The sequence below is a fragment of the Vanessa cardui genome, chromosome 3 (genome assembly GCF_905220365.1).
Source record: "Vanessa cardui chromosome 3, ilVanCard2.1, whole genome shotgun sequence".
In the NCBI taxonomy this organism is placed as follows: Eukaryota; Metazoa; Arthropoda; class Insecta; order Lepidoptera; family Nymphalidae; genus Vanessa; species Vanessa cardui.
The window spans coordinates 7,078,182-7,095,609 of NC_061125.1; the positions used below are offsets into that span (position 1 = coordinate 7,078,182).

A 17,428-nucleotide genomic window follows, 5' to 3' on the forward strand; every position below is an offset into this window, starting at 1 on the left:
TTGCTTTCACACAGAGTACAGTGAAGCATACTTATAATGAATTGACTCTTATCAGTGTTGATGTATATATAATAAGTAAGTATGAATTTGTGCGGTTTTCTGTATTTTTACTTTAACCTGTCAAGAGCATACAACGAATTGAAATATTGAAAGAAGCCGTTTCTTAACGCGTAGGTGTCCGTATTAGCCCTTATAACTAAATGGGGTGGAGTTAAATTTGCTTCCGATCATCTTTTCAGGTGCTTATCAATAAAATAAACCATTTATTCAAAAAAACTGCTTTTTATTAATTTTATTTATATTTAAACCGTAAATGAGGTTTAAAATAAGTGAGTAACTATAATTAATAGTATGATGAGTTATATGCACATTAATAATATATTTATTATTTACAAAAATTCAAACAACAAACATTAGTATATTACATAACCAAAAAATATATTAATTAGTATTTTCGAAATATGGTTTACACTCTTCAACGTAATCTTTTATTTGCTTACAATCATCAATCTCTTCCCATTTCGGACATTCCTGGAACAAAAAATATATTTATTGAAAATTTGTTTGTGTCACTACAGATTTGTAGATTATTTATTACATTAGATTTTCTCCATCGATATCTTCTGACTTCATTAGACAAATATAATATACATGCATTTTGTATAACACAGAAGGTATATAACATTGTTACGTGATACTTAAAATTTTCATATGTAATTAAGTAAACAATTATAGGAATTAATTTTCGTCACATTTTTAAAATCAGTAGAAAAATATATTAAAATATATTTGAAACTGATGTACAAAACTGAATTATTAACTTACCATAAACAGAATATTACTGATGCAAAATACCATATGTGTAGGTTTACACACTTTTGAGTCGGGCAAATCTTTTTTAATACAAAATTCCTTGGCCTTTTCGACCCCATTCTTGAAGTCGGGATAAGATTCAGCAAACTTATCCAGGAACTCGGTCGCTGCATCCTTATCGACCTCAGTATCATCTTTCATGAGATTGTATTTTTTCAATAAACATATCTGCTTGGAGCACTAGAAAAAAAAACTTATTTTATTATTTTATGCTTTGACGGTTTCGAACAGTTGCTGAAGTGCAAAAGCCATTTTGACGTAGTACTATCAACGTACAATAAATGGAGATACGGTAATCTCAAAATAACACTAAAAAATATAATACGTAAGCTGAGCATGCCAGCCACATACACATACAACACATATTGCATGTTTGTTTTTTGTGAGTTCTATGTGTGTAATTGAATAAACAAATGATAGGCGACTAGAAAGGTTTGTAGTTTTACAGAAGAATCAATAGTTTAAATAAACACAAAAAATAAAAAACAGATTTGATGGAAAATAAAAAAATATGCGTCATAATTTTTTTTAACTAATCAAAGAATAAAAATAAAACAATTTTACAAACTACAAATGTAATTTTTATTGTATTTATAATTGTAGTTTGTAAAAGTCTTTAGCCGTTAATAAAGTTGTTACTAGATGGCGCTATCTGTATTAATCATGAAACTTACGTCTGGTGGGCCCGGCTTAGAGCTGGTTTCGTGTGGTAATGCTATATCACAATCTTTAAAGTCCTCTTCCTTAAATATTTTTGGGAAATTACAGCATTTTGTAGGGTTTTCCTAGAAATAAATGTTTACATTTATAGACAGTGTATGCAGGTATAAACTCGCCTGTAAATATTATTAATATAATATTAATACCTATGCCTGCATCTGTAAAAAAGTTATTTTTAATAACGATGTAAGAAATGTAAAAACAATTTATACATTTAGTTATTTGTTCAATTTCAATTTGGTTTCTTTGCGGTTTCGGTGTTCATATCTACGAGGAAAAAGATTTTTATTGTCTTGCTTTGCAGAGTAGTTAGTTATCCAGAGGTAACTAGGTATAGTAAAAAAACCAATTATAAAACCTTTCCTTTTTCAAGTTGCCTTTAATGATATTTTAGTATACACATTTAGTAAAACTTGAATCACATCATACATCTTTGTAAGGCGACCCATCAACGGATTTTAAAAATAACATAAGAGAAGACAAAGTTTTAGCTGTGAAATATAAAATGTTTAATATAATTAATAAGTACTTACCACTCGGGGAATTCTTCTACATTGAGGAGGAGGCGGCTCTGAGGTCACGACCTTTATTGTAGAGAAGAAACAAAAATTATGGGTTCTATCAAAGTATATCTATTTATAATAATGCATCATTATATGTTCATCTCTATGAACATGACCTTTTAAAAATAATAGACTTGTAACTATCTAATTTAATATCAAACGAAAATTGCATGAATAACTTTAAAATAATTATAATCAATAACGAAAGCCAATTAAAATACAAATTTTCTATGAGTCATCACTTTGGTCTGGAAAGGCATTCTTCTCCAAGCAAAACGTTGAAAACATTAGCTATTATTACGTTGAACTCAATAAATATTGCATATTTGAACAATATTATTGTGCACCATTACAATATTTAACTGTAATTCCTTGTATTGTTATATATATGAAAATTTATGTTACTTTAGTGTTTTTAATACTATTAACTATGTTTATGAATAAATACACGTATATTTTTATTCTCAGGACCGTCTCGTGCAAATAAAAATGATCACGTTTCAATTTGTTTCCAAAATATGTATATGGTATTATGCAAGAGTCAATGTAGAATGGAATATACCTGGGCTTGTAAACGCTTGGGTCGTAATTTGGTCTTGAGGCATAAAAGGTACTACAACTAACAAATTGTATATATTAATGTAATAAATGTGAAAGTAACTTTGTCTTACTTATTGTTTGTAGCGAACACTAAACCAAATTTTATGAAATTTGGTTTGACACAAGTTCAACTCCAAGGAAGGACATATATTACTTATTAAGCATGAAGCCGAGGGCATAACGAGTATTTTAATAATAAGCAATAAGACATCTCTAATAACTAGAAATCCAATTAAAAAACAAATCAATATAGGAAGCACCGACGAGTAATAATATACTTTATAATTGTTTGTAAAATAAAGTAAATATTTATTTGTAAATTACCTGAAGGATAACCAGGAGGCAGAAACTTGCAATACGAAACATGATTGATTGTGAATAAACAGTGATGATGTAGAATTTGTGTGCTAGGTTTTATACCAAACAATTATGTTCGGCTATTGTGTGCCACGGGAAACCACCAAGGTGTCACATGTCATAGATTAGTTCTTGTACATGTGTCTAAAGTTGCAAAATAACATAAAGGTTTTTAATTCAAAAAATATTTGTACCATCTTAATACTTGATTTATACAAATCTTAGAAGACAAAATTAATCTCTTGTCCTACGCTTAGATAGGTCAATATTAAAATGTGTTATTTACATAAAATTACGTATTAGTTACTATTAGTTACTGTATACTTTATTGTTCATAGGAGATATTTTGTAAATAGTTACACCTTTATCTCACCAGGATAGGCTCAGTAATCAGTTATCATAGTATTAGTAATTTTAGTATACACAGAATAAATGCATGCACAATATTTTAGATGCCACTGTTGGCGCCGCAAAAACGGTGTATTACTCTGCTTTTTCCAGTGTCTACGGATGAAAATGAATCCTTGGCACTCGTCTTTGTCCTAAATAAATATCACATTCACGTAAAATCAATAAGGAAATGTCTGTAACTAAAATCGTATCGATCAATTTCTCTCGTATCTTCTTCGTCTTCCGTGAAAACGGCGATATAAATCTTTGTTTTTACCACGACTAACGAATAAAATAAGTAACAACAGGACATAATGAATGAGCTTATAATATTATAAGAAAATGGACGCAGGTACAGCGCTATTTTTAACGCTGTATATCTTTAAAATCTGTAAATGTTGTACTCATAATGTCAACAGAGAAATCTCCACTCGATAGATTATTTCTATCTCTTCCAATAATTTAAAAATAAAAAAACGAAAATTATTTCCATTTTAGGTTTCGTAAATCTAAGGAGAAGCGAATATCTTATAAGAAGTTCATTTCGTTTTCCGTTTGTCCATCTGTTCATCACTTTGTTTGGCTATCCCATCATCAAATGACATTTTCTTAGAAACATGTACAGGTATGAAGTTGAAATTAAAAATGAGTTATGTGCTCCCTCGGAACTTCGGAAAAAGAAAAAATCGAACCTTTAAGTCGACGCAATCAAGAGATTCGTCGAATCGGAAGGTCATATTTCCCACATATTAGCAAAGGGAATCAAAACCTATATGGTACTTACCCTATAATTATTATGTAATCATTATTCAAAATCCATAACCAGTTCATTCTTTCATTTTCTTAGGGCACAAGTTTGACTCGCACTTGACTGTTCTTTTTTATTTTTATTTTATATAAAAATAAAACCGTATTTTTAATTTGAGTGTGTGATTCAATGACTATGCGTTGATGTATCTGTCAATTTAAATGCATATTCTTATATTCTATGAAAATGATTTGTGAGACGAAAAAGTATACATTGTTACATTTAGGACATTTGTAGTCGTAGCAAATTATGCTGAATTGTGTTAAAATGTGCTCCCATTTTATTTTTATTCATATTATTTAATCATCTACTACTTAACACTTTACAATGTAAGTATAGAAAAAGTATTATTCTGTTAATCATACTATTCACAGAATAATACTTTTCCTTTTCTATTTTTGGGAACTTATTCTAACTTATAAAAATCGAGTTTAAGTTAGTATATTTTAATAATTTTGGACTTCATTTTGCTCATTATTATCAATATGACTTACTTACTAATTAGTGTTTGAATAAAAACATAAAATTCATTTCAAAAGCTTAATCACAATAGGAACTAATCTTTTGCTTTAATTAATAAAAAATGGATGAACAAGATATTCAAAACGTTTCAATACATATTTTATGTTAATTATTAACACTCGAAATACCTTTAAATTACTTTATAAATAATGCATATTGTTTATAAGATTAGAATAGTTATTATATATTAAATAATGCCAATACAACATTGCATTGGGATTGTTATGTAAAATTACAAAATAAAGTTATTTTTTGCTTTGAAAAATAAAAAAAAATATTATTATTATAATTATATATATTTGTCACTTCCGATTGCCTCCGTATGTACATTTAATGGTAGCATAACTAGTTCACACGGAAAGGTTATAAGCTTTAAATTACTCGAGCGTCATTAACGATACAGGTGTAAATAAGTGGTACTTAGATACAGCGTTATTATTATTTATTTGTTATTGGGTGACTCGTTACGGCCTGTTTTTATAATAACAAACTAAGTGAAATATTATTTGGGTGTTCCGTACCTTAAATGAAATACTGACAAACTCGTACCGTTGTGTTCGTTTTGTTTGATAGATACGTTTTTTTATCTGGATACTTCACGTTGAAAAATTGTTATTGTTTAAATAAATAAAACGTTACTAGAACCAAAATTATTACAATAAGTATGATTATAGATATGGGAAAAAATATATAAAAATATTTCATTTAATGATTTGGAATATTTAATTTAAATTCAGAATTAAAAAATTAAAGAGGAAGTTTGAAAGTGGTACCGATAGCCGAGAAATTTTGTGGAAGGCGGTTATCATGGTACGGGTATGATATGCGGAGGAGTGAGGAACATATTGTGAGGAAGGTCTTGAGCATGGATGTGGATGGATATAGAGGAAGGAGACGAAACAATGGGTGGATTGTGTGAAAGATGATATTACTAGAAAAAATGTTACTTTTGGGATGACGTCAGATAGGGAAGTATGTACGAAAAAAGAACGCTGCGCCGACCCCAAGTAAACTATGGTATGATTTGTGATTATAATCAAAATGCTAAAATGAACGTTTTCTTCTAATATTGTAATTTGTAAAATAGTAACGACATTTGGATTATTCTGGCCAAAGTAAGTTTCTAATCAGTCAAAACTCTCATAAAATTCACTCAATGTCCATAAATGATTATTTATAGGTGGTTAAATATTTACAAGACGTAATAAGCATGTAATGATTGTCGGATGTCAAGACGTCATGCCTGTTGATTCAGGGTTAAACCTTGGGTATGATGGCCAACAATAGGTACGTTGAACTATCGGCATAATTTTCTTCACACTGGTCTCGGGTCCCTCATTATTTGAGCTTGGTATGAAAAAAATAGACTTTCACTTTCATGTGAAATATCATTTAAAGGATTTTTTGACTACCCATTTTTTTTCTTTAGTTTGGTGTTTATTTGTATTTATCAATAAGCTGATGTAACTTCTTTATTAAATAAATATTTTTGACTTTGACTTTGACACAAATCTAGTTATGATATGTTATGTATACGTGTATAAGTTGTATGTGATATGTGATGCTATGTGTAAACAATCTATAAATAATAACATTTCATTTAGATGACGATATGATGATTAATATATATTTAAAATTGCTACAAAAGAAAACATATTTCAGCCTTAATCAAAAAATAAAATTACGATATTAATAATTTTTCGTCACTAATATTACTTATTATAATATAATAAGTCTGTAAATAATGACATTCAAACAAGCCAATATTGTTCAAACATTTATTTTTAAAGGTTATCAAAAAATCGTCGAAACATTTTTTATTTTAAATTATTTACTTATATACCCATATGATTCTGTTATTTAGCACTTCCACGAGTCTTTCGGGCATTTCTGCAAAAACAATCATAAGTATTAATATATATAAGGAACATAGATACATGTTTGTTTATTATATACTATTTAATTTACTGTGATAGCTTAGTACTATTTGTAATGTGCAAATAATACCTTTAACATAGCAATTCCTGTGCAAGTAAAAACGTCGTAGGCTCTGCAGGGATAATCAAGGTATTGCCTAAGGTCTTTGTCAACACAGTCTTTGATCGCTTTTTCTATAGCATCTTCCCAACCTTTGTGCCCTTCAAGCCACTGCCTGAGATGTGCTCTATATACTTCCTTGTTCAAAGTATGTTTGTCTACGAGGAAACCGGACTTTTCAAACACACACTGGACATCGTTGCACTGAAAGTTAAATTATTATTTGTAACTAAAATATAATGGCTGTACAATAATATCATAACGTATTCTACTTTTAATCGGCTGGTGTAGGTATTTCATACATATTACAAGTTTTTTCTTTAGAATCAGAAAATGCCAACTCTCTTCATGAGCAGAAAGTTTTGAGTTTATTCCACGCCTCTGCATGTTGATAGACACATGTGGATGAAATCCTCATGGTGTTTTCTTTTAATACGAAGAACGAGATGAATTACAAATAAATAGACCATATAAAAATCTGAGCGGTTTTGCCTGGATGACCAAACAAACAACAATATTTTTTAAAATTAACACGTTCCGTTTTACAGATAATTTTTTAATTCATAGTAAATTATCTACTATATGTGAGACACTTTTGAAAGAAAAAATGTGTTAAATATTTTTCGTGAATATACAAATTATTTTATAATAATTCCTAATTAAAAAATTGTGTAATAAAATTATTTGCTTACTGGACCCGGCAGTTTTGGGTTGGAGCATTCAGTTAAATATTTCTGTTCTCCTAATTCGGGAATATCACAACATGCTGATATGGGTTTCTGAAAACGTGTAAAAATTAAGAATAATAACAATGGCATGAACATTAGTAATGTATAACAATTATTATTTATTCCATTTAGTATCAATTGGAAAGTATTAACTGTATTCATTTTAAAACCATTTCTGTTTTATTTTGAATACAGTTTGTAGCTACTCATAGTATTCGTTGGCCTCTAAAAAACAATAAAAAAATAGATATTCCTCTTTTGAAAATAAAAAATGATATCAGTTTATCTTTTTTAAAAAATAAAAGGAACATAATATTATTCGAATTCGAATCAGAATATTTTTATCCCGTAATATATTCAGTGCTGTCTGTAGAATGTGGTTTCACTGCAATCATCACAGCGTTAATGTAATGTTTGTAGTTATCGTCTATATTAGTATTACTTACAAGAGTGGCTCCTCTAGTTCTCTCTTGAGTCAAGAAATCTCCATTTACACTCTGAAAATGAAAATATTTATTATTAAAACATATTTTTTTTAATAAAAATAGTCAAGTATCATTCCAAGGTAGTCAGTTGTATACTATAATTGATAAACAAGTAATACTATATTGTTATTTCTATTTCTGTCATGATAAATTATATTTTGGCGCGCCGTTGCTTGTAGTAATCAAATATTAGGAGTAACGGATTACTAACGTAATTAAAAAGTTGAAAATTAAGTTACCTCTAGTTGCGAATATAGATTATACTTTATAGAACCAGCAAGAAGTTAATCTTTAGTACAAATTGAAATATATACGATTATATGTAAATTAATGTTTTATGAAACTTATGTTATTTTATTATATAATATTATTTTGTGAGTAATAATATAAACTTTCTATAAATTGTCAGATATAAATTAAGACGGTAACCAAGAATTACAACATAGGAATATGGCCTTCACAATGTTATCACAAGAAATGTTATCGTTTGTCTTTTTTAAAAGTATAAGTTAAAAATAGCATACAATGACATTGTTAAAGTAATTCAAATGTATTTATGTGCTTAATTATACGAAAAAGTACATTGTACACTTGTACACTTATTGCTAAAATTAATTTGGAAAATCGTATAGTTGCACAGGAATACTATTCCTGAAAATAATAGGTAAATGATTTGATATGATAAAAACATAAGTAAGTATCGTAATTCTTGTAAATAAAACTGAAACTTTAAAAACGAGAATAACATACTAGTGAATATATAAATATTAGACTTTGATTAAAATCTCAGTTCAACTACTTACCAAAATAAATAATGTTACCGAAGTGAGCAATCGAAACATTTTTCACGTCCACCCTATTTCAATAAACAAAGTTACCGCGGGGATCTTTGCAAATAAACTGGAAAAAAAATACTTTTGCACAATTGTGTACATATATACGAAGAGTTTGTAAACAACCATCGCTATCTCCAAGTCACGGGTCACGTAAAGAGAAATGACGCGAATGTTGAACTTCATATGAAATGACTTTTACGATTAAATCAATTAGTCTCATTAAATATTGATAAAGTTCGTATTAAGTGATGTTTGACTCATTTTTGAAACGAATACTTAATGAAGATAATTAAATAACATTTTTTGCGGCTCAAACACATTTCAACATAAGTTAATTTACCATGCGTATTATTATTAAGATTGAAAACATTTTTTAACAAAATTTTTCTTTCGCATTAAGATACAATTAAGGAAATAATAACATTAAACCAAAAAACCAAATAAAAAGTGCCAAACAATTTATATTATAATTACATTAAAATTGCATAATAAGATCACGTTTGTGAAATATTTTCTAAAAAAATCTTTGTTTTTGTAATAATATATATCTAGTGAAAATTTAGAGGCGGATTTTTTAAAATGCTTGCATGTAATGTCGGCAAAAATATAGGTCTATTTATTCCTGAAAACCAAAGATTTCCCAGAGGATAGCCGATATATTGAATCTCTATATCCAAATCGCCAACAAACAAATACTTTTTTTCTGCTAATTGGTAGATGGATTACCTTATAATTGAAGATAACTATTGTATATCGAGGGATAATAATTATTGGTAAAATATTAATACAATAAATATGTTATGAACAGTTTACAATGAAAACGTGAACTTCTTTTCCTCAACGTAATTTTATTCTACAGAATATAATAAAATTAAATTAGGATGAGCGTAGTTTTACATATGTTAACTACGACTATAAAAGCTGAAATTAAAAAGTAAAAAATAGTAGCTTGTAAATTTCCCATTGCTGGGCTAAGGCTTCCTCTTCCATTAAGAAGAAAGTTTGGAACATATCCACCACGCTGTTCCAATGCGGGTTGGTGGAATGCAGATGTTGCCGGTTTCCCCATGACGTTTTCCTTCGCCGCCGAGATGAATTATAAACACAAATTATGCAAATACATACAGTGGTGCTTGCCTGGGTTTGAACCCCAAATCATCGGCTAGGATGCACGCGTTCTAACCACTGGGCCATTTCAGCTGAAATTAAAAGTATACAAGTACATATAAATACTTCTTAGATTATTTTGTATCGTTTTCATGTCATTATTTAATTCTGCGTTCATTTTAAACAATAAAAATGCATTAATCATAATATATGAGATCAATATAAAAGCCAAGTCCTTTTATGATTATATTTAATTAAGTTACACTTAGTACAACAAACATTAATTCATAAATATAAATATTATATAATTATAACTACAAACCAACTGACATTAAGTGGTCATCTTCGTTTAAGACTGTAGGTATTGTGAGAAAAAAATCAATTCTCATTTATCAAAAAAAAAAAATATATATCTTACGCTCTCAACACACTTCCAACAATAAGATTTAAGATACCAATCTTTTGTGAATATAACTGACTCTCAATTCCGCTCTCAAACTGGAACACAGCCATACAAAATATAACATTTCTGCAGTAGACTAATTGGTAAGTGGAAATAAGATTAAAGGTACGGTACGTTTTACGTATTTGAATTAAAAAAATTATATTCTTCATTTTAACGTAGAATTGATTATTTAAACTCTGAATATATTATTTAGTCGTTAAACATCTAAACAAACAAGCTTATTTTTTAATTTTTAAAAATAAATCGTTTCTTATTATTAAAAATGTTGACATTTATTTTGAACAAGTTGCAACAAAATGTCAGTCGTATCACTATATTTAAAATATGACAATTTTATAAGAAATTATATTTTGTTATATGTTTTATTAGTGTTAAAACTAAATCTCCAATAAAAAAATTGTTAGTTTTAATTATACGTATGTGGTTATTGATTTAATTTCTTTTTGCAAAATAACTTTAGAATAATAATATAATAAGTTAAGTTAAGTTAAGCCGGAATGTAAAAGAGTTATTTTGGTGATCTTTGAAGTATATTCAAAGATTCAGCTCTCTTCAGATTGACAATACACTGTCTCTTTGGTTAAAATGTTGGCACCTTGTTACTGTAAATATAAATTATGTACATCTGTACAGAATGTGTCGTTTTTATTTTATATATATAAATATATTTTGTATTATTAAAAGTGTTCAATAGACTTGCTTCATACTTGAATACTAAAAAAAATATTCTCATATTACATGTTTGAAATGAATGAATCCATATTAATGAATCGTACTAACCTATTTAAACCTATTCAATTAGGCACATGAATTGAAGTCTATAAAAAAATGTTTGAGTACAGATACTATTTCCAGCTTGCGATGTTTTGGTTTATATGGTTACAATATTTCTTTTTGATATAAAACGTAATGTTTGGATTGTTTGTAAATGTAGTAATTTTACGTAAAGGTTCGTTCGAATATCTGTTCTGTTGTAACAAGCAATTTGTAGCGTTATAAATTTTCTTTTATTGTACGCATTACCTACAAATAATTGTTTTTATGCTTATTTTCTCATGTATTTAAAGTATTTACACGCAAACACTGTTATTCATTGATTTATCATTTGAGTATTTTTTATTAAACAATTTGTAAAAAGGCTACAAATATTAAGAAGTCTTTATTCATAATAAACTCAATCATAAAAAATATGACCATAAAGTCAAAGATTTCCTCATTGGTTTAGTTACAGTGGTTGGACTTAAGGTCACAAATATTTCCTTATGGATTAATTGAGTTAGAGAAAGAAAGTATGTATTGCACTCATTCACTTATAATAAAATTTCCTTAAGATAAATCGCCTAGACCGAAGTCATCACATCATCATAGTCACAAAATAAACATAAAAAAGTATCAGCTTGTATAAGACGTAAAGCCCTGGACTGCGCTTTGGCCTCCAATCCTTTTTAAAGAGAAGGTTTGGAACATATGGCAGAATTGTAATTAAATATGCAGGTTACCCTGCAATAGTTTTCATCACGAATTATTAACACAAATTAAGCACATGAAAATTCAGTAATGCTTGCCTAGGTGTGAACCCGCCATCATTAGTTAAAATGCACGCATTAGGTGATATCATCTCTATAATGCATCTTCTGTTTTCATTAGTTTTAGTTTCAAAATACAAGCTAATATTTTACTTTTATAAGTTAAAGCGAAATCTTAGAGAAAGTAATTGATATGAGAACATTTAAAGTTCATTGATTCTACATATGTGTCGGTATCTGTCTGGGCGATGCCCATTAACGTTTAACGTGTACAATGCTTCTTAATGCAACATATTGAATTTCTCGAACAACGAACAACAAATACGAAGGCACTACTTCTTTCCATCCTTTTTTGACACCAGAAAAATTTCAATGCTTCACACATACATAATTATATACTTGCGGTGAATATGAGACTGGCCAAGTGCTATAGAATACGTTAAAAACCAGTGGTACCTTCTACGTTATCACGGAATGCAACGGGATCACTCCTCATCATGACCTCTTCCATCATACGATATGCGACAAGCAACACTATCTTAATGCTTTGTTTTTATTTACGCAAAGAAGTTAAATAAAAATACTCGGGTAGACATATTCATTTTAAGTCCTTTCCGCAACTAAAAATTTTTTATCTGCTCACTAACTTTAACAAGAATAAACATTAATATCAACTATGTACAGTTACTGCACTTTACTTTTATATTAAGCATTAAAAATAATTATAAATGGGTTATACAGAAATTGTTATTACATCTAAGAATTGGATGGATATTATTTACTGAAATTGTTTTTAAGATTTTTTGAAATATCGGTGATTAAATTAAAAACATAGTATGAATGCATCATACCTTTGAAATTTCATGAATAAAATTAAACATGAACTGTTCTAAATCGAGTCATGCAGCAAAAACATTTTGTTCCGCCCTGAAGATCGAAGCTCGATAGAGCTGAAGATGTATATTTTATACTTGCACACGAAGTGAGAGATGCCTGCGAGCAGTAACGTAAAGCATACTAAATCTAAAGTTATTTGAATACAAAGTTTATGCAAATCTAAACTATACTATTTTTTTAAGTATCAGACAACAATTAATCTGTTAAGTCACAATATTATGCGACTGATAAGGTGAGTTTAAGTTGGGGCCCTGACGTAACGTAAGCGGTTTTTTATAAATTGAATAAGCTGATAAAAACCCAACAGAAACTTCTCATAACAATAGTTGCTAGTATATTGTCTAACATTTTTATAAACATTTTTAGTTTTATTTTTAAATAATTAGCGCCTGTCAAAAATATAGAGCAATAGTGATAATAATACTCAAAGCATTTTTATTCTTGATGTTTACGTATATTATACGAAAAAATAATATGTACTGACATTTGAATGTTTTTTATACAAAATAGGATGGCAATTTTTTCCTAACGTTGACTTTTTCTATATTTGATTACAGTGTTAGCACGTGTATCGAATTCTTTTTAAAATAAAGCGCTTTTCCCACAGTTTTCCGATGTTATTTGAATAAACCGCGCTTGTATTGTAGAACGTTATCGCCTTATCTCAAGTGAAAACAAAGCGTGAGTGCATTCGCCAAAGCTCTTTTACAAAATGGCTTTTATAACATATTGCGTGATAGCTTTTTTTGTCACCGATCGTAGTATGTTTTCAGTTTACATTAGGTAAAGTAAGTCAATTTACCTAAAACACGGAATGATGAACAATGACTGATACTTTAAAATCATATATTTTTTAAGCATAATTGAGAACATTTGATTAGTTATTGAGAAAAGAAAATAGTTTAGGTCTGAGCAATATACGCGTCGAATTAATAATTGTATTTTATTAAATTGGTAGTATCATTTATCATATAATTATTTTCCTAACATTTATTTATTTATAACATATACATAAGAATTATTAGTTACTAACTGAACTCCGCGCGATATTTATAAAACGAAAACTTCCAGCTCGTTTTACCCCCCTTAGAGGTTGAGTTTCGAAAATAGGTACGATCTTAGCGGATGTCTACACCCAAAAAGGAACCTTAGGAAACAAGTTTTACGTTTTACGTAATTATACCCCCGAAGATCCGCCATACTGGTACAAATGACCAAATATTTTGTCATTATCATCTCCCGGTCTATGAGAACATTTGACTAACTATTAAGAAAAGAAAATAGCTTAGGCCTGAGAAGTGCACCCGTCGAATATAACATATACATAAGAATTATTAGTTACTAGCTGAACTCCACGCGATATTTATAAAACGAAAACTTCCAGCTCCCCGTTTTACCCTCCTTAGAGGTTGAGTTTGGAACAAGGAACCTTACACGACAAATTTCAAGTTTGTAAGTATAAAAATAAATTGAGCGGAAGAATCATTAACATTAAGACTATGAAAAAATTTTCAGATTAATATTTTCATTATAATAGTTCGAAAAATTCAGCTGCTTAGAAGATAAGATCACTCTTGAGATTATATTAATTTTGTGGAGTTGGGAGATACGTGGATTGTAATGACATAAAACTTTCTTGGTGAACTAGCATGAAGCCCTATCGGCTTATCACGTATTCTACCGCATAACAGCAAGGGAAGGGACATAACATCTTAGCTCGGAAGGTTGACTGTATTTTGTTATATAATGATTAATGTTCCTTACTGTGCCAATGTTTATGGGCAGTGGTAGTCACTTACCTCAGGTGCAAATTTGCCAGTGAACTAATAAAAAATTCGTTAAAACTGTCCCTGATCCCTGTTCCTCGTATAGACTTTATACGTTTATTTATTTAGATGATTTATTGTACAATATATAACTAAACTAATAACAAAAGAGGAACCAAGTCAAAATTTGTTCAGTTTCATTAAAATACAATCTATGATTTTAAAATACGGGATCTTAGTTAGATCAGTTTGTAAATCAGAAGAAATATTAGCTTTAAACGAGATACATTATCATATTGATTTTATATATTTTATTTTCTCCATTATTATAATAGCGCAATGAGTATCGTGATCGTGATCGATATGAGAGCCGAAACAAAGGCAGTACGTTCGCCATCACTTGAATGAAATGTTAAATAAAACTGATCTGTAATATTTCAAGGCTCTATATGCTGTATTAAAAGATAGTAATCTCGCAGTTATGTTAAGCGGATTCGATGAATAAAAAGGGACTATTTGGTCGCCTAGGAGCCTATGTTTTAATTTGGGTCGGATCATCCTTCCCAAATTTGTACTCATCTGTCGATACTAAGAAAACAGACGACGGAGATATATGTATTATATATTTTTTTCTTCTTGTTTAATATGATTGCTTTATTTAGCATCATTTCGGGTTACGCACGACGTAAGATCACTTGTATTAGGACATAGATTTTATGTGTCGTAAAACTCTACATAGAGCAAATAGACGAAGGAGTGACGCATCTCGGTCAAATTACACCATCGTACACACGAAGAGATTATTGACAATTAAATGTAGTTATTAGAATTTTTCACAGTATATTAGGCGCTTAGACATTTTAGTACAAGCCATTACATACGACTTTGCCTTATTTCTTTAATAAAATATAATAATTTTTGTACATTTTATTGAACTAAGATTTCTTCAAATGCCTTTGAATGGGGCCAGTTAAATCATAATGTAACTGAACGCATGATAATGTCTTCATTTGTGTAATTATTATAGCATAGATTTAAAACAATACATAAAACTATTTGTAACTTTTATTATTCCATAGCTTAATAATTCAGCCTTGGTATTTTAAACGCAGCTAGATCTACCGTGAATCGAAATATTTTTTAAATTTTTTTTTTTCATATAAACAGAATAAGAATTAAAAAAAGTCAGCCATGCCAGAATATTAATTAATCTAAATACCTGGACTTTGTGTTTATATCTATCAAAGTTTGAATATTTGTATTCATGTTTGTGTTACGTAACTGGATGGTTGATAAGATGTTTGAGTATTTTCTTCATTCAAATCGTTTAAAATTATTATTAATCAGCCGTACTTCGTACTCTCATATCATTACTAGTTTTAAATATATAATCTATATATAAGGTGGCATTCAATTACCCTTTAGACCTAACCTTATAGATTAAAAGTAAAATAAAGCACATTACTAAGTATTTCAGTTTATAGCCTATGTTTTAGTATCAGCACATTGTGGTTCCAACTACATTACGGATTTAGTACCATTTATCCCATCAATTTAGCAAATCACTTATCTCGTATTTTATTTGCAGTTCGAGTCGTTAATTTTCTAAAGTAATATTGATCGGAAGTGTACATTTAGTAATCAATGTTTGCATAAATTATCGTAATTAGTTGGATATTGAAGGTTAAACTTTGAAACGTATCGTAAATTTGTACCTGAGTTCAAAACATAAGTTCGAATAGAAATTTTGTATATATGTTTAATAAAAGAACTAAACAAAAATTCCGTATTTTTATGGTTACTTTGATAATAATTCACAAGCTTTGTGCCGCCATCATTTATTCTACCGAAAATATTATTTTTTTATTGTTTTGTTGTATATATGTTACAGCCATTGTGATTAAATAGCTATTATACATAATGACTGGTCATTATATATAATGGCCAAATTCACTAGACAAAGTAATAAATTAATCACTTTGTCTGAACATTATTCATAATAACGTGTCAAAGTTAGTCAAAGTAATAAATACGGTCTAGCCGACTTGTTATCCCTCCCTCTCTTCATCTTCAACTTTACGCAAAGAATCAGTTCACTGTCTGCTAAGAAACGTTTTTTTTTTTTATAGTAGATACCATTCCTCAACATAAAGTTGCCGTCAGGGAATGTGCAAAAAAAGAGGCATATCTTGGCGGCCAAACATTTCAGCATTGCAACTGTACTAGAGAATGCGTTTCAAATAGGTGTAAATGTAAAAAGTCAAACCTCATGTGTAACTCAAAATGTCACAAGAGCCTTACTTGTAAGAATAAATAATTATTATGACCTGGTTCATTAATGTCAGTTCGTTTTAAAAACTTTATTATTTTTGTCTTTATTGGGTGTTGATCCCTGTGTTTTTATTTTTTTTGTTTTATAGCCAGTGAGCTGTAAATTTTCTTTATAAATTAAAGTTAAATAGCTTTATAACCATGTTAATTGACGTGAAATTACTATCTTATTTTATATTTTTAAATAATCATTATGATTAGTTACGTCAAATTGAAATATAATTTTATAATTTTAAACGCATACCTACGTGTTTTATTACATTATCCAAGTCATCGAAGATGTTATATATAATAGCTAGTTAATGTGATTAATTTTGTGTCCATTATCACTTTAACCAATTTGAGTAGATATTATGCATAATGGCTAGCCATTATACATAATATCCAGATTTATTACTTTGGCTGTAACATATACA

General features: G+C 28.9%; 2 protein-coding genes across 2 annotated transcripts; both read right to left on the minus strand.

Moving 5' to 3' along the window:
• Positions 1-359: 359 nt before the first annotated feature.
• LOC124543745 lies at positions 360-3,213 on the minus strand. Its single transcript, XM_047122035.1, has 5 exons — positions 3,081-3,213; positions 2,127-2,177; positions 1,548-1,658; positions 826-1,053; positions 360-531 (listed from the first exon to the last, which is right to left on the minus strand). The coding sequence occupies exons 1-5, from the start codon at positions 3,120-3,122 to the stop codon at positions 442-444; spliced, it is 522 nt and encodes a 173-aa protein (XP_046977991.1). The 5' UTR covers positions 3,123-3,213; the 3' UTR covers positions 360-441.
• Positions 3,214-6,597: 3,384 nt separating this feature from the next.
• On the minus strand, positions 6,598-9,027 carry LOC124543662. Its single transcript, XM_047121923.1, has 5 exons — positions 8,887-9,027; positions 8,045-8,095; positions 7,563-7,649; positions 6,841-7,074; positions 6,598-6,723 (listed from the first exon to the last, which is right to left on the minus strand). The coding sequence occupies exons 1-5, from the start codon at positions 8,923-8,925 to the stop codon at positions 6,694-6,696; spliced, it is 441 nt and encodes a 146-aa protein (XP_046977879.1). The 5' UTR covers positions 8,926-9,027; the 3' UTR covers positions 6,598-6,693.
• Between the last annotated feature and the right edge of the window lie 8,401 nt (positions 9,028-17,428).